This window comes from Carcharodon carcharias, chromosome 25 (genome assembly GCF_017639515.1).
Source record: "Carcharodon carcharias isolate sCarCar2 chromosome 25, sCarCar2.pri, whole genome shotgun sequence".
Taxonomy (NCBI): domain Eukaryota; kingdom Metazoa; phylum Chordata; class Chondrichthyes; order Lamniformes; family Lamnidae; genus Carcharodon; species Carcharodon carcharias.
In genome coordinates this window covers 8545294-8570696 of record NC_054491.1, presented here as the reverse complement: position 1 = coordinate 8570696, position 25403 = coordinate 8545294, and the positions used below count along the sequence as shown (strand labels likewise).

The window sequence follows — 25403 nt, the reverse complement described above, 5'->3', positions numbered from 1 at the left end:
ACCGCTGCAGTCCATGCAGTGGAGGCGGGTTAATTGAATATTTCTGAGGCAAAGGTAGATAGGTTCTTGCCAAACAAGGGAGTCAAAGGTTATCAAGGGTAGGCTGAATGTGGAGTTGAGGCCACAATCAGATCAGCCATGATCTTATTGAATGCCGGAGCAGGCTTGAGAGGCTAAATGGCCAACTCCTGCTCCTAAATCGTATGTTTGTATATGGTGTAGGTTCACCCACAGAGCTGGAAGGGGGAGAGTTCCAGGGTTTTGACCCAATGGCAGTGAAAAAAACAGAGTTATGTTTCCAAGTCAGGATGGTGTATGACTTGGAGGGGAACTTGCAAGTGATGGTGTTCCTTGCATCTGCTGCCCTTGTCCTTCTAGCTGGGAGAGGTCATGGATTTGGGCAGTGGTGTTGAACAAAACTTGGCCAAAGAGTACAGTGCAGCTTACAGCTGGTACACACCCCACCACCGGTGCACTGTGGCTGCAAGGAGTGAGTGTTTAAGTTGGTAGATAGGGTGCCAATCAAGTGGGCTGATTTGTCTTGTAAGGTGTCGAGCTTCTTGAGTGTTATTGGAACTGCACTTATCCAAGTGAATGGTGCGTATTCCATCATACTCCTGACTTGTGCTTTGTAGATGGTAGATAGACTTTGGGGAATCAGGAGGCAAGTGACCACAAAATACCTAGCTTCCGACCTGCTGCTGTAGCTACAGTATTTATGTGGCTGCTCCCGTTAAGTCTTTGGTTAATGGTAAGCCCCCAGATGTTGATGGCAGAGGATTCAGCGATGGTAATGTCATTGAATGTCAAGAGAAGGTGTTTATACTCTCTCTTGCTGGGGGTGGTCATTGCCTGGCATTTGTGTGGTGCAAATATTAATTGCCATTTGTCAGCCCAAGCCTGGATATTGTCCAGGTCTAGCTGCATATGGACATGAACTGCCTCAGCATCTAAGGAATTGCAAACGGTACTGAATATGGAGCAATCATCAGAAAACATCCCCACTTCTGACCTCATGACGGGGGGAAGGTCATTGATGAAGCAGCTGATGCTGGTTGTACCTAGGACATAACCCTGAACAATTCCAGCAAAGATGTTCTGGGGCTAAGATTGTCTACAAACAGTGAGCGTGTGGAGGTGTCAGATTCAATTGTGGATTTTACAAAGGAATTAGATCATTAGATAATGTGGCGGAAAGGCAGGGGGGTGGGACTTGCAGAGTTGCTCTTGCAGAGAGCTGGCACAGACTCTGTGGGCTGAATGGCCTCCTTCTGCACTGTAACCATTCTATGATTCTACTTTTTCTAGGAATTTGTGATTAGTTGCCAACCAACAAAAAAAAAATAAAGATTTGGAGGAGAGCATAACTGAGTGTGAGATAGCAGAGATGGAGTTTATTCCATATAGGCAGGATTAAATTATCACTCTCTCGATGAGTTACATGTACTTTCAGCTGATTCAGCATGTTACTTTTTAAAAATTAAACATTTGTTCCTGTCATTTTCTGTTAGTATATAGGCAAAAATATTTGATTTGATCCATTGATGGATTTCCTAGTCTTGGGCGAAAAATCAGAATTTTGGTCTTGTGATATTTTTCACAAGTGTGTCATAACCTTTTTTTTTATAAATTAAAACATTGGCCTAACGCCTTTGTGAAATAAATGAGGCAGTTGTGAAAATTAGAAATATAATGCACGTAACATTGCAATTTGATTCCAACAGGCATAGCCCTTTCTGACCATTTTCACTTTGGAGTGCGACTGGCTGAGAAGTTGTCTCATTTCCTTCCTCACAGGACATCTGTGGCCATCTGAGCTGTGATACCCTTGGAGTGGCAGACACTGGGACCATGTGTGACACAAGTAGGAGCTGTGCTGTGATCGAGGATGATGGACTTCAGGCAGCCTACACCGTAGCACATGAACTGGGTACAGTGACAACTATAGTTAATGCCCTTAAATGTGTATCTGGAATATGTTTATTCCCTGCAGTTGTACGCATATTAATCTGTCTGCTATCGATGTTAACCGTACTGTACATCTTGACCATGAGTGTGTCCATTTTCTTCCTCTTCGTTAAGTGTTAAAATATCTGGGTGTTTTATTCTCCACTAGCTGGGAATTTTTCTACCATTATTATTGCACAGAATGTTTCTCCCCATTTACATCCTAAGTAATTACGGTTTATCTTTTTTTTTGCCCAGTTGTATTTAGGAAGCAAACGTACAGAAACCATATGATCATTTATTGCCTATATATTGAAAAAAAAAACTAATTGCCATAATGCATCTATTTGTAGAACAGGTTTACCCTTAAATGTTTCTCAGTCAGTTTCCTCCCTAACAGTATGATTACTCATGAACACTTAAGGCTTCAGATAGACACTCCAAGTACCTCACAACCTCCATCCAGTCACTTGGCTACCTATGTTTGCCCTGTGCCAATGTACTACCCCAGTGAGACCACAATTTGCAGCACAGTGCAGTCCCTGACATATGACAATGTGTTCAAAGGCACGTGTGTCTTTAGGTAGCCCACTCCCATCCAATCGCTCTGCACTCTGACTGTGGACAATTTCCACCAGACTTCTGTGTTTCTACCCATGAACCATTCCCTCCCAATCTTTTTATTTATTTTTTGATGACCTGTCCTTCACCTCCTGAAGCTTCCCAATGAGCCAATACTAGGGGATATGGACCAATCGTAGTTCTAGAAATAACACTGAATGATTTTGGCTTACTTGCCCAGACTAGAAATGAAGCATGGGGACATCCTGGCATGAACAACAACTTAGTTGGCAGGGAACTTGGTTTGTTACATTTAATCTATACTATACCTGATTTGAGAAGGCTGGGGCACAGAGTTGAAAAATAATTTTCATTTTCTTTATGACTTTATGGCCTTTTTTTTTACTTTTCTGCTGCTTTTAGTTCATTCACCAGTGAGCAAAACAGAGCTTTACACCTCAAGATATGAGAATGGAGAATACTACTGACTATCTTATAAACCAATGCACGTGGTGGGTTTAGTATCTAAACTGGACACCACTAAAATGTCACACATTGAACCAAACGCTTGATTGCAGTAAGGTGAAGATAATAATATAAAGTGCCCAGTACTTCTGTATAAACGATAGTATAAATGTAATGATTAAAAATAGTCTGCCTGCTTTAAAAATAGTGTAGAGTAGATCTCTGGACCATTACGTTTGAATCCAGTTTTTGCACAGAGATTCTATCCCTTGAAATGGTCCAGAGCTCTTGAAAGCAGGAGACTGAGAAGGGGCACCTTGAAAGATATCTAAGATAGTAAATGTTATAGAAAAAGTAAATCTAGAACATGGCATCAAGCTAAGCTGTGACATTCAGACAAGGTTGAAACTAGCAAAATAAACACATTTTAAAAGGGTATCAGGAAGTTCTTTTCTTTCAATAATCAAGATAAGGAATGATAAACAGGTAGAATCAGGCAGGAAGGATTCCTGGAATCACTCTAAGACCCCACTAGACTGCTGCATTTGGTAGGACCTTTAGGTTCTTTACGAGCTGAATGGCCTTTCCCATCCATAATTATCTTTGGTCCATCTAACTTGCAGCTTCTTTCATATCCTCCCACACACAGTTTCTTCCCCTTGGGGAATAGTAGAGAAATGTTGATTACCAGCCTTTTGAACTGCTGTGAACACTCTTTCCATGGCCAGCAAGTCCTGGCATGGGACTTGAACCCAGGGCTTCTAGCTCAGAGACAGGAGTATTGTTTCCTGAGCCCCGAGACCTCTAGCTGGTTCAGTCAGAAAACAAACTGATTTGTTGGCATCCTAAATATTGTTTTAAATTCTGTGTCTTCTGATATGAAGCATCATCTGGAACACAGATCGGAGAAGGGAAAAAATACATTTTCTAGGAAGGATTTCTAGGGTTCAAGCATTTGGAAGGAAAACAAAAATTTCTTTTTGCATTTTGGACTTCAAGAAATCTTCAAAAGCACCAGTGGCTGCAGAGGAAGGGTCTGATTTGTTTGATATCAGTTGTATTTGTACAGCACCAGGCGATAAGAGCCCGTGGGAAAGGGAATAGTGAGATAGAGGCAAGATGGAATATGAGGGGATGTGTTGACAGATGGTACAGTCTAATCTGATTATGATCAGCAAATTTTCAATTTCTATACATCTCTTGAGTTGATATATGTTAGTCTTTTCACTTGCCACTTGCCACGTGCAAGTATTTCCAGACAGTTTCTCCCATGACCAAAAGAAAATCATAGATTACATTATTTGATTTAATTTAAACTTTTGGAGCAAAAATTGAGTGGTGAGGTAGGGAAGAGAGAAACAGAATACAATAGCAACTAAGTAAACCATTGAAACACTGCGATGAATGAATTGCCTTCCTGCGCCTAGGGGCTGCATTTTAAGGAGGCTGTTTGGGAGGGTGGGGTGATGGGGGAGGGAGGGGTGGGGCAGACTGCTCACAATTCACCACCCCCCCACCCTCCCCCACCCAACACCTTGGAAGGACAGTCAGCCGCCAGTTGATATGCTGGAAAGGCGACCAACCCGCAGCCATAACACGCTCAGGGGGGCTAAACAAGGTAAGAGTGGGACTTCCTCCCATCAGTTGGAGGAATTCCATCCCTTGAGATCTGCTGGCCAATCAGATTTGCTGGCAAGCCCAATTGACCTTAATTATTTATTGATACCTAACATATTAAGGGGGTCAGCCCGGGGCTGGGCAGGAAGCTGGTGAGCTAACTGCCTGAGATATTCAATTTGCCTCCACCCCCATCTCCCCTCCCGCACCCCCAGCACAGAAAATACGCCAAATCAAGCCCTCGATGCTTAAACCCTTGTAAATAGGATAAATGTGTGAAAGACAAAATAATGTTCAGTTTTACCTTTAGAATATGAGCAATGTATGACATACAGTAGCACGAACCTGATTACTACCACAGAGACACAATACTCCCTCTGTTAGAAAACGGCAGGGATAGCCATCTATTAACTGTTAGGGGGTCGGATACTTGCAAAGATTTTACCTTCACTTCTTCAGAATTGTCCTGTTTTCCAGGTTTCCTATTTTCTTTTGTATACTAGAAAGGCAATTTAAAAAAAAAACTAAACTCAACAAAGTGATGAATTTTAAAAAGGAATAGCTATACTTCATCACTGAAAAGTTGGACATCCTAAACATTATGTGTTGCTTAGCCCAGAGCAGGTTTGGCTAAGTGCCAGAGAGAATTTGGCACATTTCCACCTTTCATGGTCATAAGGTGCTGGAGACATCTGGAACGCTGTAAACATTTTACTAGATATCATTTTTTTTTGTTTTACAACTCAATGGTTCTGCACATTCCTGCTCTCCAATTAGCCCATTATATTGCACATTTTGCAGCAACATGAAGCAATTTCACTTTGCAGGGAGCAGAAGTGAATAATGTAATTCAGGTGTGAAATGACGTAAATTGAATTTAAACTGCCAGTTTGTGACCAGCTCAAGGAAGATGGTCTCACAATACTTCAATTTCACATCGCCTGCATTATAGTTGCTATTCATGCAAAGTAATATTTAATGCATTTGCAAATGTTTCATTGGTCTAGGTTGAAAACATTTGACATTTCATTCTCGATCTTTAACATTAACGTGGGCCGCGGCCCTTTAAAACAGATTCAAATGATTGGGTGCAGCCAGAGTTCAGTTAATGTATGTAACTACATATGCACAAGTCATTTCTTCCCTGGCCCAGCAGTTGCAGAGGTAGCCACAAATAATACTACCTTGCATCAATGTGAATGGACACTAGTCTCACATTGTTAGTATAACATAAAAACCTGAAAGTTCTCCGACCAAAGTATCCTCTTGTTCTCTAATTAGCGAAAACCTAGTACATCTTAATCTTGTTGTCAGACTAGGTTCTCCCTGTCACTTCATTGAGTGAAAAATAAGTGTTAAACCTACCAAATATTAAAGGTGTAGTGGATTCTGATTTCAGACAATTAGCATTTGAGCTTTCATTATGCACGAATTAAGATTTCAATAAAGTTCTAATTGGAATATAAAGCCATTTTTAATATCTACTCCTCATCTCAGTAAATTACTCTGATTTCAACCAAAGTTCAAGTACTATCATTGTACTTAATGTGGACATTTGCAAGAGATATTTAGTGTGCAGAAGATATGCAGGATTGGCAAAAATCAACACAATGAGACATTAATCATAAATATTTGGAAAGTATGTATACACTTCAATTTGAATGGCACATTTCAGTATTATTTCTGGACCTGAAATTCTATACAATGAGGGTGAATGGGAAATGACTTGATACAATGGAATTCTGTACTTGGATCAGTTACATCTTTTTATCTGAAGTCATTGATCAACAATTCCATCTGTTGTTTAGTTCTTCAGACAGGAAGTCTAACAGCAGCCAGTATGCTGTTTAAAGTTCCATTGTGTATCTTAATATCTATATAATGGAAAGTAGCATGATTCTAAATTTCTAAAATATATAAATATATCTATCTTAAAAGACATATTCTTACCTTTTCCCAAGTAATGAGTTATGCAATACATATTAGAAATGCTGTTTGATAGTTAAAAATGATACCATAGTCACTAAAGTTTCCAAAAATTGAACAATAATTACTTTATAATGGTTTCATGCTTACAGTATATTTAGCCAGCAATACTGCAACAATTATATAGTCTTGCTATATTCAGTTTGGATTTGACTAGGTTAATGTTTTCTCATTGTGATAGGTCACGAATTGAGTATGCCACATGATGATTCAAAAACATGTGATAAGATGTTTGGTCAGATGGGGAAAACCCATATGATGGCTCCATTGTTCATCCGTCTCAACAGAACTCTACCTTGGTCTCCTTGTAGTGCATTTTATATCACAGAGTTCTTTAACAATGGCCACGGTAAGTGATTCAGCTGCAATATGATGGAGTGATTGTCTTCTCAGCTTTTGAAACATATGCACCTGCTACATAGCTAATGTTGAAGAACAGTTTATTTCTATTTTATAATATATACATTGTTGTTGGAAACTACTGTAAATTTCATGGGGTTGTCTTGATTACTAATTATTTGTTAAAATCCTCCATATTTTGTAACCAAGGAAAAATGTCTCTGTTGTTATAAATGTTTGCTAATGGTCCCAGCACATTGTTAGCTGATACTGGGCTACATATAACGGGGATTATCTTGATTCAGTTTCCAAATGCCATGAATTTCCATTCCAAAACCATCCACAAACATGCACTGACTTGCAGCTTATTCACAAGCTCACTCAAACAGACTGTATCAATGGAAAAACAAAAAGAAAATGTGAGGGAGGTAAGATTTAGGATAATACGGATCTGTGTACTTGGAGAAGCAAGATTCACTGAATCATATCTTAGCCATGCTGGAACCTCACTTGTGACTTTTGATAATCTATCGATGTGTAAATGAGAGGTATATTTTTCACTCTCAAATTGCACCAAAACGGTTAACACAAATAGATCAATGTGTAACAAAAAAACCCACCTGTTTAAACCATTTTAACACACATTGTGCATGCGTGGTTAGCATTGCAACATGTGTCAGTAAAAGATTCACATACCATGATTCCAAACCCTTATTTGAATGAAGTTTATTTTTTCTGACTGCCAATAAAATTGTCACAGCAATGCACATGGACGAAGAAATAAGAACTTGGCACGTGGAAAATTGAATTCACTAACAGCTGAGGCGTTTTTTCTTTGGCAGTCAATAAATGCAAATGGGCTGATCATGCTACAGAAGGTTTAGTTCATAAACTGAGTTGTAAATATGCATCTTTATCCACAATTTATCATATCACAGAAGTGTACTGCAATCCTGTAAGTGCAGTTTATCCAATGTGATAAACAGGATCTCGAAGGTGAACATTCCTGGTGATAGATATCTTGTGCATTGTAACCAGGCCAAAAGCTGATGAAGAGAATAGCAAGCCTGATATCCTCCTAGTATAATAACTTGTGTGTTTGCAAGTCCCTCTCAAGAGACTCCCTTCCGTTTCTAGCCCCAATGAGGTGGTAGTGATCAAATGCTTAGTGCCTATGTCTGAAATACCTACCTGTGCCATTTTCGTGGAAGTATTAATTCACTTATTTTAAACTGGCTTACGGCCCAGGTGAACAAAAAGTGGAGGGGGGAGTTTAGATTACCATACTAAGGGTGGAATCATCCCAGATTTGCACAAAGTGTGGTAGCGGGAGGGAAAAAGGGTATTTTACCTGCCGGCCAGCGTGGCAAGTTTTCGCGCCATATCGTCCCATTCCCGGCGCGTCCCACCTTATTAATAATGCATTCCCCTGAAACACGCTGGATCGCTGGCGAGGCAGCCTCTGGTTCGCCTGTCCCATTGTCACCTCAGCCCTTCAGTAATCCGGGTGCCATATTAAAAGGGTGTCCCTTCACAGAGCTAGCATTCTCTAAGGGTTCAGAAGCTGCTGCAAAGACATGAATGCCAAAGCGAAGAAACATGCTGCCCCCAAATTTACTGGACCCGCCGTCAAGTCTCTCCCCCCGCTGTGGACCAGTAAGCAAGGTCACCAATCCAGCATGGGAGGTGGTAGCAGCAGTGGTCAGGGCCAATGCCCTGCCGAAGAGGTCAGCCACCCCAGTGCCAAAGAAGGATAAATGATCTCCTCCATCTTGCCAGGGGTAAGTCACTCTTCTCATCACTGTCAACTCACACACTCACGAACCCATCACACATCCACAGGGATCTCACTCACTGCCAGCTCAAGGGACATCACCATTCATTCTCTCACACACACCTTGACCTGCCCTGCGGATCGTGTCATCACCACATCCATAGTGCCACTCACCACCCACACATGCCAGGCATCCTTCTCATCTGGCCTGGCAGGCATCCTGCGTACACTCTCTCCATCTGTCTTCATACAGGACAAGTTGCCAAATAACAAAAGGGAGAGGTCACAGATTTGTGGAGGAATGCCCGACATTAAGGTCCTCCCTCGGGCACTTAGTGGAAACAGTGGAGACCTGCCGTGAAGTCCCCTACCCCCGTTCTGGGAGAAGACCAGCAAGCAAGGTCACCAATCCAGCTGGCCAACAATGATCTGGATCGTTCCTGTGCCGACGATGAGGTCAGCGGTGCTCAACCAAATGAAGATCCAGTAGTGCAATATCCATCAGACCACCATGCTGCGAGTCAGCTCCCCTCTTCTGCAGTCCCTGCCACGTACTAATTATCTCTCTTTGCTTTTGCAGGCACATCCGGGAAGCAGCCAAGGGGGTCCATGAGCCATGTCCTCGATTCAAGCCCTGAAGACACCTCAGACGAAGAATCTGATGACACCCTAATTGAACTCCCACCACAGCGCTGACCCACACCCTCCACCAGCGCAAAGCCACACACCTTAGTAGGACCTAGTTCTAGAATAGCCCCGGGGTCACAATCTGGTGAGCACATCACATTGTCTGATCCACAGCAGCCGATGGCAGGGACTTCCCAGGTTTCCGGCACTCGAAGGACTGCTGGAGGCCAGAAACCTGCTGAGTCCGAGTCAGATGAGGAGCCTCTGGACTCAGTCATACCTCAGTTACTGGAGCTGCGAAAGCAAGCTCAGGAACATCAGGAAGTGATGTCTGCTGCACTCCTCAGTTTGCCAGGCACGATGGAGAGCTGAGGTGATAGCGTCGGCATATCAACACACTGAGGTCAACACTGGTAGGCTGGTGGCCACTATGGAGACCTTGGTCCCAGACATCACTCCTGCACTGCTGTACGGGCTGAAATCCATCATTATGCCATAGTTGGCCTCCAACAATGTGTAGGTGAGAGGGATGTGGGGCAGCTCGATCTCACTGCAGCTTCCCATTCTCCTCAAGGACTGTCCTCACTGCATCTCATCATCATCCTCCACAAATCTTGTGGCTAAGAGGGCCTCCCGTGTGTGCCTACCTCATCTGGCCAGTGTGATGGCCTCATCACCAGCATCCTCAACTTCACAGATCTCAGCAGCGTCATTCTGTTTGACGTCCTCCTTTTGGAGGATACATGCAGCTCTTCCATCCCCCCCTCAGCCAGGTCTGCCCCCGCCCCATTGCAGTGTCAGGGTGTGGAGCATGCAGCAAGTGACAATAGTGTGTGACACTCTCTATGCACTATATTGCAGTGCTCCACAGGACCTGTTGAGGCACTGGAACCTCATTTTCTACGTGCTATCGTTTGCTCCATTAAAGTCCATGTTGCAGCCTGAGCCTTGTTATACTGTCGCTCTACTACAGTCTGAGTCCATGGCAGGGGCATCATCAGCCATATCCTTTGTGGGCAGCCATTGTCCCCGAGGAGCCAACCCAGCAGCCCATCTGGACCCTGGAAGATGTCAGGGCTCTAAGACCTGCTAAGGATGTAGGAATCGTAGATGCTTCCTGGGAATCGTCCGCAGACCTGTAGGATGCAGTTGTGGTGGTCGCACACCAGCTGAACATTTAGCGAGTGGAAGCCCTTGTGGTTGATGTAGTTGACTGCTTGTTGCCACGTGAGTGCAGTCAAAGGCAGGGTGCCTGTATAAAACCAGAGATCTATCCAATTCCCAGCGCTCTTACTTCCTGGCTTTCCTGATCCAGGGCGAAATGCACAAAGTTTTGGTCCATCACGAAGATGGTGCCCGCGACCTCTTGGATACAATTGTGTGTGGAGGCTTGCGAGATCCCACACAGGTCACCTGTGGAGCCCTGGAAGGAGCCACTAGCTTAAATATTGAGTGCCGCAGTCACTTTAATGGCCACTGGCAGTGGATGCCCTCCATGTCCCCGTGGCATATGTGACCAACCAGTTCCCTAGACATGCGCAGTCTTCAGTGATACTGGTTTTTGGTCATCTGCTGGAATGACCGGGGCGCCTCCTATTGACCCTGAGTCGCGTGAGGCACCTATGAACGACGGCTCACTGTGGAACTTCAGCTTCATGTGCAGCAGGCCCTGCCATCCTTACATCTTGAAGGAGGTGCTCCTCCCTTTGCTGAGTCAGGTGCCTCCACCATTCTCTTCTTCTTCTCTGGTCTATGTAAACCATGAGGCATACCGCTAAATCACCGGGCTCCATGAACCTGATGTTCTCCTGCAGCAGGATCAAAGAGATAGACTCGTGGGTTAGCATTAGTTGTACTAAGAATCTCTCTTGGTTAAGTCTGAAGGCCCCTTTACGCATGCAGGAAAGTGCTGGTCACCAATTGGATGGCCAGTGTGTAGTGGGCTCATTGGTTGTCTAGGACAACACCCACCTCTGCCCCAGCTGACCGATTGGCAACAGCTTCTGCCATTGGACTGCATGCTGTGCTCTCAGCTCAGGCGCAGGCATTCTCCTAACCCACACTGCAAGGCTGCACTGTTAGCTTCAACCATAATTGACACTGGTCCAAGCCTTAATCAAGACATTGCAAAGGGCTGTGAGCGCCTCCACCAGTAACTACGCCAGGGCCTCCTTTCACAAAGGGATTGTAAAACTTGCCCAGTCAGCCAATTGGTCTGCTGCCCCCTAAAATGTACATTCATTTGCAATCTGCACCTGAGGGGTGAAAAGTTCTGGAGCATTTGGTGGCACTTACATGCTATTGCATTGCTGGAGTGGACAGTAAAGCTTCCGAGGCCCGACTCCAAGCATGTCAATGGAGCTGCCACTGTATGGGCTCAGCTGCGGAAGGATACTCACTTTTGACCAGTTTTCCCAAGCATGTGGCTGCTTCCCTCACACCCCCTCCCCCCATCCCCAAGATTGTGCTTGAGTATTTCCTTCATACTGTCCTGCCTTGCCTCCCTCCCACCCTCTGCCACCTTCACCAGCACACCCCCGCCCCCCCAGGCCTGCCCTGCACTGGAGCCCTTGCTCTGGCACCACACTGAAAACCAGCCGGGAAAAAGCAACTTGCCTGCTCCCTTCCCCCCCACAACCCCATGAATGCATGGCACCTCTTTTTTGTTGTCCAATGGGCGATGTTCACAAGCACCGCAAATTTGTGTGCACTCACCTCTGAGTTCCCCTCCAAGTGAAGTCACGCCGACGTGGGGGGTAAATCTGATATGGGGACGATGTTTCTTACAATTGGATGCAAGTGTATTAAAACAACATTCCTGACATGTGTCAGTGGGGATCGCGGCCCACCACTGACAGGTGGAGCGGACGAGCGCAAACTGGTTTCATGGTGGTGTGAAACAATCTTTGGCTTTCTCGCCATATTTCCAGCCCCCCACCTCCTGCCATGACGCCCAATGCCAATGGGCCTGGAAAATTCCAGCCTAAGTGTTTGTACACTTGTATCCTATAACACCATTTCAAGGCTTCAGTCTCCAAATTTGTGCTGTGTTGCAGGATTGTGCCTACAGTTCAATTAACTAGTTGAAATTCAAAATTCCTATATTATTTCTTATTTTCTCAGTTTTTAATGACATTCCTTTTGTGTCAGCATACTTTGGACACTATTCCAAATCTTCAACATTGCAATAAAGGCAGAATGAGAATATTGGGAATATTCTAAAAAACATCACTTCGTCTAGTACGATTGTGGTTTTCAGCTGACCCCAGTACCTTATAATCAATTGGGCATTATAGAAAAATTGTTCATTTTTTGATTGTATTAACACATTGTATAAGCTGAAATAATATTCAGTATTTGTCTGCATCCATTGGTGAAACCAAAATGAAATTCTGGAAATACAGTACAGGTAGGAGCTGAAATGGATAAATAGGTTACTATTTCCCTGATGGTGGATTCCACCTGAAACAGTTTTCCCCCTCAAGTGTATAAGTGTGACCTGTATTTTCAACACTTTCTTTCTATTTTAGTAAATACTGAGCCAATACTTATTTTGTATGCCAGTAAGTGAAGCCATGATACCGTTACTATATCACTTTATTCCTCTACTGGCATTTCTTGAGTGCAATATTGGATTCTTGCAGGGTGAAGAATTGCATGAAACAAGCTTCTCTTGAATGAACAACCCATTGACTTCAATAGAAAAGAAAATAATATGCAGTGTAAAACTGCTGACTGATTTGATTATAAACCCATTTCATGCTCCTGGTGTAGACTAATATAAACATTTTTAATATTTGAAACAAGAGTCTGAATGGATTATTAGCTTGATGAAGCTAGATCTATAAATGGACATGTGCCAACAGGAAGAGCTACAATTTGATTTCACAGTATTACCTAATGGTAAAAATGGCCTTGACAATTGATTTTCAATTATTATTAGAATGCCAACTGATTTCCTTCTCTCCAATATCTTCCTCTTTCCCAATCCATGCTTCAGCAACACCCACCCCCCTTACCCCCAGCTAGGGTCATGGAGCTTCTAGACTGAAATTAACCAATGGCCACTATCAATTACATACTAAAATCAACTATTTAATTAAGAAATTTACTTGCAGATGAGGGGATTGATGCAGTTCTGATGTTCCTTGTAAATATAGACTTGGAAACGGTTGTAAAATTGATGCAGTACATACAAGGTTCAGGCTCTATGTCACGAGCAACATAAATGCCTGAAAAAAAAACGATGCGTATAAAGCTATGTGAAAATAAAATAATATCATCAAAGCAGAATGCTCATTAAAAATACATACGCTTCTTTTAAATATACAAGGTGTAAAAAAATAATACTTGATGGCAACTGGTGTTCTTCTCAGGTGACTGTCTGCTCGATGCTCCTGTTCAATCAGTTCCATTGCCTACCGAGCTGCCAGGGCAAGCATACAACTTGGACGCACAGTGCCAGCAGATTTTCGGAGAGGAGTACAGACACTGTCCAAACACATCAGAGTCCGATTTGTGTTCTCAGCTGTGGTGTAGGATTGAGGATCAACCCATGTGTCACACGAAGAACGGAAGCCTCCTGTGGGGAGATGGGACTCCATGTGGGCAGAACAAAATCTGTATAGATGGTGTGTGCATAGGCAACGACGAGGTAACTAGCTTAAAGGTAAGGTGTAGAAATGTGTGGGCTTTTTCCAGAGATTATTTTTCACTATGAGTTTAACATCTTTTAATGCAAGTGATTTTAAAGATATACAAATCGTGATTACATGTTAAGAATAAAGAACTGAGAAAATATTTTAAAACCCAGCCGCAATTTATTTAGAACAGTAGTTTGTTTGGTCCCAGTGACACTTTCATAACACAAAGTGTGCTGTATTTCAACAACATAAGACTTCATTTTGTATCTTTGAGCTGCCTTCAGCCCAAAACAGGCAGGGATGCTGTGAACCCATTTGAAGGATTGCCTGAAAATCACGTAAAAAGGGTCTGGGGCACTAAGACAAGCTGTCCCACCCCTAAATTTTTAACCGTCTGCCACTCATTTCTTAGGGAAATAATGGGCAGCCAGCAGTTGAAGATTACCCAGCCCACAATTTTTTTTGTCCACATAGGACCTTTGTAATGTGATAGTAAGCTCAAGAAATCTCACTTGTGTGTCACGTATAAAATGAATATTGATTTTTAAGTGATTGCAGATATTGTAAATTTTGGTATTAAACATTATCATTTGGTATTAGTGTCCTGATCAGATAACAGGGTTGGAGCTATGAAACAATGAACTGCAAAAATGAAAGACAGGCAGGTAGTTAGATGAGCCACAGACGTTGGGTGCACCAGTAAATTCATATAACAACCTGGTACTTGGTTTAAATCTAGTCAACCCAAACTGATAGGGTGAAAACATTCTCTCTTTCCTTCCTGTAAGTGTCCTGTGCAAAAGCTCTGTAGCATCAACCTATCCTGTGTTCACAGAACAAAACTACCCACAGTTCGGCCAAAGTTGGTCATATCCTTGAAAGCCATCCCACTGGTTCATGGGGGAAATTCACAATGCCTACAATACCTGCTCATTTGACATTAAGACCTATAGTTGGGCCAAAGTAAAGGGAACCTTAATTTGCATTGGAGCAATATTCTTGGCTGAGGAGTTATTGATACTGACACAGTGCTAAATGGGAAAGTGTTTGGGCTGGATTTTAAATCAAGTCTCAGGACAACATTGGACCTACTGCTTCATCCAATCTCTGCAAAACTCTTAGCATCTCTGTTTCATAGCCGCAATCTTACAGTGACTGCCCTTTCCTTCATGTATATTTGATGGGGTAAGGGAGCCCAAAGCTTGCAACATCGTAAATGATACTGGGTAATCACTTGAAAAAGCACTGATGGAAAGCAAGACAAAGTTAGTGGTGCATTAGAAACAAATGGGAACAACAGCCTTGGTAGAAAATTGGAAATGTTTTGATTGGGGCTGCTTGTTTTTTCTCAGATAATTGAGGATTGAACGCAAGGTAATTTTTGTTAAACAATTACACAATTTTAGTAAAAGTCTACAACACGTTATTAGACAAGTGGGTGTTGAATTTTTGTCTTTCTTGCAGGTTGTAGTCCAGGGAAGCTGGGGGTCTTGGAGTCCCTGGGGCGAATGTTCCAGGACTTGTGGTGGAGGTGTGCAGTTTTCATTCAGAGAATGCAATGATCCAGTGCCTCAAAATGGTGGAAAATATTGTGAAGGACAGCGAACACGGTACCGTTCCTGCAATACGCAAAATTGTCCGAATAATAATGGTAAATGGATTATTTTGGTAATTTAAGAATAATTGTAGAATTGTCAGTATGGAGTGGTGACCTATGGAATACTTGCAATTACACAAGGGAGATAAAATATTCAGCCCGGAAATGTAAATGGGTCACATACCCTTCCACATTCCACCAGTCATAACTCATCAGTTCCATTTCATTTCCAGGTTTGTCTGAAGTACAACTTCTGATACAAAATTTCCAATCACGGGTCAGGAACCAGTCACTGAGGCCAGTTCCAGGTCCCAATTGTGCAAAGTGTGCTCTAGGCACCCCACCACAATCTTGAGTGCTGTAGCCAATTAAAGGTCAGGAAGCAGGCTTGTTGTCCAATCAGGGATGATGGGCAGGCACCCAACTCTGGAGTACCAATGGGAGGATCTCCCGCACTCAGAGATTAGTAGCCCCACTGGCTGAGTTAGGAGCTGCCGATCTGAGCATGGAGACAGCAATGAGCAATGGTGGGGAAGTTATGTTTTTTTACAATGCCACAGCTTCTCGGCCATAATCCTGCAGGGACAACCCCTCCAGCAGATGGCCAGCTGTTGCAACATGTGGCCCATTTTGGGTCTGTTGTGAGAGACCCCCACAACTGCTCAAGTTAGGCTGGATGTGGTCCAGGCCAACATAGGCTGTCTCCATTGGAAACTGAAAATTCCAACTGGAGCGGGAACAAAACCTCAATAGGCTCCATAATTTACAATAGTAGGCAAGCAGCCAACCTGTCCCCTAGCCACCCTCATTGAAAATGACTCCAAGTCAGAATCATGCGAAGAACCACCAAATTGTGCGCTCACCTGCCTCTGATCCCGACCCTGATCCCACTAAACTTCTGACCCAAAGTCTTTGTTACAAATAAACACTTAACTTTAACAGTTTACAAATAAGCCAAATATGGAGCAAAGATCAAATGTGAGCGTCGAAATATTTTGGCTTTTTCTGCTCATAAAATGTTGGATGGGTTGTGCTGAAGAATGAGATATGTTCACACGTAAGCCCCATTCAGATCAGGGGGCAGGTGAAATGGAAAGTTTCTCTATAGAGGTCTCCAGTACCTCCTGCTGCCTATGGCTCCAACAACTATTACCTGATCACATTGACAAATTGGAGGCTCTTCCCCTACTCCCTGGTCTGAAACGCATGCTACACAAGCACAAAGGATTGGGTTGGGTCCTCTCTCTGAATCACAAAGGCAATAGCAAAGAAGCTTGAAATGGAGTTAGTAGTGTAAGGGATGCTCATGCTGCCTCATAGTCCTACAACTAATTTGCATTTTGCCGACTTGAAAAATGTTGCTTTCAGGGTTTGAAGGGAGCATGTTCACTGCAACCTTGTCCCTTACAGAAATGTAAGCATATTATAGCTTTGTCTGGTACACAGTTTGTGCTCTACATTGTTCTGAAAAGGCTCACTGGTTTTGGCAGTTTGGAACTGAGTCACATTAGAATAGAGTAAATATTTTAAAATAAGATAGGGCTCACTCCCAATGTGACACAAAGAAAATAACTTCTAGACTCTGTTTATTTTGCGATAGGAAAAAGCTTCAGAGAGGAGCAGTGTGAAAAGTACAACAGCTGGAATTACAAAGACTTGGTTGGCAACACGGTTAACTGGATACCCAAATATTCTGGCGTGTCCCCAAGAGATCGGTGTAAGCTGTTCTGCCGTGCCAGAGGGAGAAGTGAGTTTAAAGTATTTGAATCCAAAGTAAGTACCTCCTTAGAATAGACAGTAATTTACAGCTATAACTGAAAACAGAAAATGCTGGAAATACTCAGCAGGTCAAACAGCATCTGTTTCTCCATAGTTGTTGCCAGACCAGCTCAATGTTTCCAGCATTTTCTGTTTTTATTTCAGATTTCTAGCATCCACTGTATTTGGTTTTAGTTTCAGTTGTTTACAGTATGGCTTCACCAAGTCTGTCAGTGTAATAACTTAAGGTTGAGTAACACTGTATTCTTGAGATACATTCTGGTATCTTACTATATTGTCAGATCCCATATTAATTTATCCCAATAATCTATTCCATTCTGTGTTTGGAGCTGGCCTGTTAATCAATTCAGCTTTTTTAACCAAAAGACTCATTGCAAGAATAAGTCATCTGTATTGAAGGTACTGTAGCATTGTGGTTATGCTATTGGACTAGTGCTCTAGAAACCCAACTTAATGATCTGCAGACTTGGGCCAGAATTTTAACAGCCACGGAGAGGCAGATTTGGGTACGAGTGGTTGGAGGAAGGGAGTGGTGCTTAGAGCCCAGGAAAGCCTGGCATCGGGTTGGGAACTCCCCATGATCCTGCCCAAATTCCAGATTAACCTAGACAGGTTTGCAAGCCCCTGGAGCTGTCGGTAAGTAATTAAAATATTTGAAGAGGCAATTAACCGAGGATTCTCTGGCTGTAACAGCCAACACACCAGGTTTACAGAGCTGTGTGGAACATGCCAGGGACAATCAGATGAGAAAACAGCAGAGAGTGCTTGTTTAATGAAATAAGAAACAGCTGGATGCTTGTTTAGTGAAACTGACAGGCTGGGAAGCCTTCAACCCATGAAACTGAAGAGCTGCAGTCCTGCATAAGTGAGAGGCTGCAGCTCACTGCCCTTCTGAGAGAATGCTCTTACTGCTTGACAGGGGATTTCCAACTCCTTGCAAGTTAGTCCACTTGTCTTGCACTTTACTTGCCTTGATCTGCACCTCCCTGTTGCCAGCTTTCACTGTGGCAGGGGAGTTGCTGCTCTACTTTGAACCTCTGATGAGGAACAAGAGGAGCAGCAAGACTAAAAGGAGCAGGAACAGCAGCAGCAACACTGGTTGCCTTCTCCTCAGCCCCATGCTGCTCCACAAGACAGAGGGAACGGACACAGAGACGCAGCTCAAAGGAGCCGAGGCCCAACACCAGATCTATGGGCAGACGATCAGCTCTCCCAACATGTATGAACATCAGTGTCTCAGGAGGCTTTCATGACAGGTCATTGCTGACATCTGCAGCCTCCTGGAATAAAATTCCTTCCAAGTGGACCCATGGACACACTTGTCAGTGACCATCAAGGTGGCTACAGCTGGAAGGACCCCTCACCTGCTCCAGTTTTCTGCTTCCCCTTCGGATTCTGCAGCCTCTTCTGCAAGGAGAGAAAGCAGAGAATTGTGAGAGTGAAAAATGGAGAGAAGGAAAAGGCAATCTTGACTGTGAGGTATGAGTGTGAGATGGCACAAAGATAAGGGTGAATGTGAATGTTGGCTGTGTGGGTGGATTCTGTTCTGCTAAAGGGGTTTACATCATGCCATAATTTTCATGTTTAATTGTGAAAGAAAAATAAGTATAGTTTATAAAATATTAGTTACTGCAGCAATTATGCTGAAGACCTTTCCACCATAAGCTAAGAGAATCATTTAATACCATTACTTCCTTTATTTTGCTAAGTTTTTTTTGGTATTTACAGCATCTTTAACAGTCCATCACAAACTTAAAAAGCACAAGGCATGTAAATACCAGCAAAGAGTGACATTCCAACCCTGGCATCACTCGCTACTGAGAATTCAAACACCCAGCTATGATTGGCAAATCCCATACTGAAACATTTCTCTCCTTTGTGCAAAATAAGACGAAATAAAAAACCACTGGATGTCCTCAACACAACTCAGCTATACACTGAGTTTAAAGGATATTAAAACATCTTATGTTTAATTATTTTTAGATACTGCCCAGATTGTGAAGGATAATAGCCAATGCTGTCAGCACCTCAGTGCTTTGTTTATTGCAATGGATGAACTACAACTATGAATCATTGTTTTGGCACCATAAACCTTTGATGTGATCAATTTAAGGCCTTTAACTATATTGTGGTATTTGCATTTCATTATTTTTTGGAGGCATCATAAAAATAAATAACATATTCTGCAAAGATCCTTCTGCTCTGTAACAAAGCGCAAATAATTACATTTGGGCCAACTGCAAAATACGTTGGGTCCTTTACAATTTTCAGAAGGGTAACACTTATGCTTTTTGACAAGTTCTGAAAATCTGGTAGTTTGGTTGAATGGATTAATTTATTGCATCTCGCAAAATTGTCAGAAAAAGATTTAGTGGCTAAAACAATTACTTTCCAATATTAAGATACATTTAACATATTTTTATGAAATTACTTCAGGGGTTTTCCAGCAGCACCCCCCCCCCACCCCACCACCACCACCCACCAGCAGGATCTTCCAGTCCCATCCAAGTCAATGGACCTTTGGCTGACTCACCACATCTGCTGTGGTGGGACCCATCACACTGGGGTTGGAAAATCCCGGCATTTGTCTTCTATTTTAATTGAGTCATTAGGTATTTGCTCACATTGTAGTTACATAGGTTTGGATATTATGAATCTGATAAGTGAGGTGCTCTATATGAGGAGTCAGTAAATTTATGCCAGAGGGCATAATCTTAAGACAAGCACCAACATAACAAAGAGAGGGAGTGGGGGAAATATTATTTTTACACAGAAACCATGTTGGAAGTGAAGTTGAACATAGCTTTTAAAGTGGTAGTGAGGAAAATATTTTGAATTTTTTTTTAAAAGTGGCATAAGAAAAGGCTGGGGAATGGGACTAATTGGAATGCTGGCAAAAGCACAAAAAACCAAATGGCCTCCTTCTGGCCTTTAAAATGTTATGATACTATGAAAAAAGTGTTCTGTAGAATCACGGCCCAAGCTTGGCTACAGTAGTTAATTAGCAGTTTAAGCTCTATGCAGGCAGAACAAGAAAACACTGGCTGATACCCTAGCCCTTATCTCTCTTTGTCAAGGAAACAATTCAGATATATAATCAAATTAACACTTCTTTTGTTAATGCTGACTAATTTCTTGTTAGACTAGCCAATTAGATCAAGGTTTATTCTGTTGCCTTGTTCAATTAAATTCTTGCCATTAGAACTGTGAATACAATAGTATGTGGTAAGATAAATGAACAAGCATAATGGCACCATAGAGCACCATGAAACCTAATTTCTTAATTAAAAGAGACACTGGATCCAAAGTATCAAAACCCCTGGACTAAAAATCTGATGTAAAATTCCCATCCTTTTGTGCTTCAGGAAAGAAAGCTATTGCAGCCAGAATGGAATACACCACAAATTTCCTTCCCAATATGAGGATGTCCTACTCCAGACTCCTGTGAAATTCTTATATGCCTCACCTACACAATTAATCATGTGCATATTGTTATAAATTTTAATCAGAATGTATAAAATAATTTTTAAGTCATGCAGGCTTTTGGATAGAAGTACGTTGGTACAATATAACACCACCCTTTCCTTCCCCTTGTTCCGTTGTCCTGGTTTATATCAATGCTCCACTATACTAATCACATTTTCAAATGTTGGACATCAAAATATCTTTATGATGATGAAAAGCAAACTAATTTAAATCAATTCTTGGTGTTGCAGGTGATTGATGGAACATCATGTGGTCCTGATACAACATCAATTTGTGTGCAAGGTCAATGTGTAAAAGCTGGCTGTGACCATGTCATTGGATCCAGCAAGAAATTTGACAAGTGTGCAGTCTGTGGTGGGAATAGCTCAACATGCAGGAAAATAAGTGGCTCCCTGAACAAGTCCAAGTATGTCCATTTCTATAGTAGGTTCTGCACCCTTCAAAGTTAAGATCTGTCAACAAATCCATATGATACGGTGAAAGATGTGTGCTTAGTATTTTGAAAATAGTTATATGATTTGATTTTACAGCTGGAGAAAAAAGCATTTAGCAAATGTAATAAGCTACTTATGAGTTAGTATTGATTGCAGTAGGCAGTAGTTAAAGCACTCATACATTGGAATCTGAATTAGGTACCTTGTTTGAATCATTACTCAGTTATATTCTAAAGGATGAATTGGTCACTTCAAGCTAGTTACTTTGGGAATGAAAGAAAAAACTTAAGGAAATTTCCACCCTTTTGACCAAAGATGATGGTAATATTATGAGGCGGACAAACAATGAAAGAAGACATGAACACACAAAAAGCAGGACAAATCCAACCCCAGCCAATTACCGCCCCATCAGTCTACCCTTGATCATCAGTAAACTGATGTAAAGGGTCATCAATGGTGCTATCAGTCAGCACTTGTTTAGCAATAACCTGCTCAGTAATGCTCAGTTTGGGTTCCGCCAGGGTCACTCAGCTCCTGACCTCATTACAGCCTTGGTTCAAACATGGATAAAAGAGCAGAACTCCAGAGGCGAGGTGAGAGTGACTGCCCTTGACATCAAGGCAGCATTTGACTGAGGCTGGTACCAAGACCCCTAGCAAAGCTGACATCAATGGAAATCCGGTGGGGGATGGGGTGGGGAATTCTCCACTGGTTGGAATCATATCTAGCTCAAGGAAAGATAGTTGTGGTTGTTGGAGGTCAATCATTTCAGCTTCGGGACATCACTGCAGGAGTTCCTCAGGGTAGTGTCCTAGGCCCGACCATCTTCAGCTGCTTCATCAGTGACCTTCCTTCCATCATAAGGTCAGAAATGGGCATGTTCGCTGATGACTGCACAATGTTCAGCATCATTTGCAACTCCTCAAATACTGAAGCAGTCCATGTCCAAATGCAGCAAGACCTGGACAACATCCAGGCTTGGGCTGACAAGTAGCCAGTAACATTCATGCCAGAAAATGCCAGGCAATGACCATCTCCAACAAGAGGGAATCTAACCATCGCCCCTTAACATTCAATGGCATTACCATAGGTGGATCCCCCATTATCAATAGCCTGGGGTGTCACCATTGGCCAGAAATAGAACTGGACCAGCCATATAAATACTGTGGCTACAAGACCAGATCAGAGGCTAGGAATCCTGCAATGAATAACTCACCTCCTGGCTCTCCAAAGCTGCTCACCATCTACAAGGTATAAGTCAGATGGAATACCCTCCACTTGTCCGGATGAGTGCAGCTACAACAGTACTTAAGAAGCTCAACACTATCAAGGACAAAGCAGCCCGCTTGATTGGCACCCCATCCACAAACATTCACACTTTCTATCACTGATACTCAGTGGCAGCAGTGTGTACCATCTACAAGATGCTCTGCAGGAACTCATCAAGGCTCCTTAGACAGCGCCTTCCAAACCCACAACCGCTACCATCTAAAAGGACTAGGGCACCAGACACAAAGGAACACCACCACCTGGAAGTTCCCCTCCAAGCCACTCACCATCCTTACTTGGAAATATTTTGCCATTCCTTCACTGACGCTGGGTCAAAATCCTGAAACTCCTTCCCTAACAGCACTGTGGGTGTACCAACACCACTTGGACTGCAGTGGTTCAAGAAGGCAGCTCAACACCACCTTTTCAAGGACAATTAGGGATGGACAATAAATGCTGGCCTAGCCAGCGATGCCTACATCCATGAATGAATTAAAAAAAGGCCATTGGTGTTAAAAACGAGGCAGTAATACCAAATTTCTATAAAAGAATAGTTAAATGACAGTTGACATTCTAGGGAGAAAGGCAAATTGGACCTCACCCCAGTACCGATACATTAGTGAACAAAAGGGAAACTTTCTTCATCTCCGCAAGTTTATTTAGTTGAGATTCCATCAAAAATTCAGAGACCGTTGCCAATAATTATGCCACAATTTCAGGGCCCTGAGATTGCATTTAATGCATCCTTCATTCACATTATAAAAACCCTTAATTGTGGCAAAACCTCATTTCACACCATAAGAAATAATGAATTTCTTATAATCAGACATTATCTTTTATGGAATTAACTGTTTCTTTTCTTCCTAGGTATGGATATAATGACATTGTGACCATCCCTGCTGGAGCGACCAATATAGATATCAAACAACGGAGCCACAAAGGGATTAAACATGATGGTAATTACCTGGCTGTGAAGTTGCTGGATGATAAGTATATTCTGAATGGAGACTATTCAGTGATAACAGTAGAACAAGATATTCCAATTGGAGGGGCTATTCTCAAGTACAGTGGCTCCTCTACTACTCTGGAAAGAATTCAAAGTTTCAAACAGCTGCAAGAACCACTGACAATTCAGTTGCTGTCTATGAGTATAGATACATTGCCTCCCAGGGTGAAGTACAGTTTTTTCATCCCCAAAGATGTATTATTTAGCAAGCAGAAAGCCAAAGCAAACAAGAAGTCCCCTAATGCCATCAAACAATCCATCGCCTCTCAGTATACTCTTGGGGAATGGTCAGAATGTTCTCGTAGCTGTGGATCTGGTTGGCAAAGGAGAAATGTAGAGTGCAAGGACAATGATGGCAAAGTGTCCTTGGAATGTAACTGGGCATTGAAACCAGAGGACATCAGACCCTGTGCCGATACACCATGCCCACTTTGGCAGCTGGGCGCTTGGTCCTCCTGCTCAAGAACTTGTGGCAAGGGGGAAAGGAAACGGACTGCTTTATGTGTTGAATACTCTGGCAAAACTGCAGAAGAGGATAAATGTGATTCTTCCAAACAACCCAAATCTGTGACTGAGGAGTGCTTCCTACAGGAGTGCTAAACATGGCTACTTTATTTGCAAAAAGAAATACAATCTGACAGCCCATACTAACCAGACTCAACCTTGCTTAGCTTCAGGGTTGTGTAGCCATAGGAAAATGGAGAAAATGCACTAACTGATCCAAATAGGTCAACAAAGTAAACCTGTTTGAAGTAGTAAGACAGCAAAGACCACTGTATATCTTCTTTTTGTTGTTTTGCCAGATAGTTATCTACCTCAGATGATAGAGAACGTTGCCTTTCAGAAGTTAGGCTAATATACTGTACGATTTTCTTATATGCTGCTGTTTCAGTCTTAACGCTCGACAAGTCAGCCATTGCGAAGGCGACAAACTTGTAATCATAGTAACTGTAATTTAATAATTAAGAGGTTCTGCCTTTGGTGTGTCTATAATAGTTTGTTACATATCAGTTCCATACAACAGTGTGTATATTTTATGGAAGATTTTAAAACTAATTCAGATGTAGCATTCCAACACTATATATAGAGTACCTGAGGTATTATATACCTTCAATGAAGGAGTGTAGTTATTTTTAAGCTTCCTTTTAAAGCTATTTATTTTTGTACAGTTTATATCTTAATGGTTCGAATTGGTTTTTTTAGTTGCTGCTGTGTTACAAACAAGAGACTTTTTCTCCCCTTTATCTACAGAGATGCTTTACTTTGTACACCTGGTTATTAACTCTTTTGTGGCAAATAAGGAGACTCTGGTCAAACTGAGGTACATTAAAATAAATCAACTTAATTTTATAAAAACTTTATAAAATCTTGATTTTTATGAATGAACTTTGCCACTTTAGTGAGTATTGCAGAATTTGCTCTGTCAACAGCCCTGTTTAATCTCGCACAATAAATCATGAATTATAACTTTTATTCTATCACCTGGTATTCTTTTTAATGTCTCCTCAGTAATTCTTTCCTTATTTCACTGTCTCATGCTTTATTCCTTCTGTTTCTTTTTTTTATTTTCTTTGTATCTGCTTCATCCCACTTATTTTTGAAGGAGATAATTCAAAATCATTGGTCATATCTGTGTGAATGCAAGCCTTTAATTTCTGCTGCAAATAATACATTCAAAATCTTGTTTCAAGAGAGGAAGATGTTTGGTTGTTGAAAATCAGTCAAAGCAAACATATGTGTTGAAATTAATTTATCAACCATCAAATTGCTAGAGTTGACACTGATATATATGAATAGATAAGAGTGCAATGGAACTGTCGTGCAGTAAAAGCCTAGGATTGCATTTCAAAAAATCTCAACGTTTTACTCTAGG

At 42.1% G+C, this 25403-nt stretch overlaps 1 protein-coding gene across 2 annotated transcripts in view; it reads left to right on the top strand.

Annotated features, from left to right (window-relative positions):
* The window catches only part of LOC121269522 (A disintegrin and metalloproteinase with thrombospondin motifs 8-like), a 30168-nt gene extending 5167 nt beyond the window's left edge, over positions 1 to 25001 (top strand). Inside the window, exons 2-9 of one of the 2 annotated variants that reach the window (XM_041174148.1) lie at positions 1798 to 1930; positions 6758 to 6925; positions 13693 to 13985; positions 15424 to 15610; positions 17157 to 17329; positions 21052 to 21227; positions 23392 to 23480; positions 24782 to 25001. In XM_041174148.1, coding sequence (XP_041030082.1) covers positions 1798 to 1930; positions 6758 to 6925; positions 13693 to 13985; positions 15424 to 15610; positions 17157 to 17329; positions 21052 to 21227; positions 23392 to 23480; positions 24782 to 24894 — 1332 coding nt within the window. In that variant the 3' untranslated portion in view covers positions 24895 to 25001. Of the gene's footprint in view, positions 1 to 1797; positions 1931 to 6757; positions 6926 to 13692; positions 13986 to 15423; positions 15611 to 17156; positions 17330 to 21051; positions 21228 to 23391 lie in introns of both variants that reach the window. The other variant, XM_041174146.1, reaches the window with a different exon arrangement.
* The last annotated feature ends 402 nt before the right edge of the window (positions 25002 to 25403 follow it).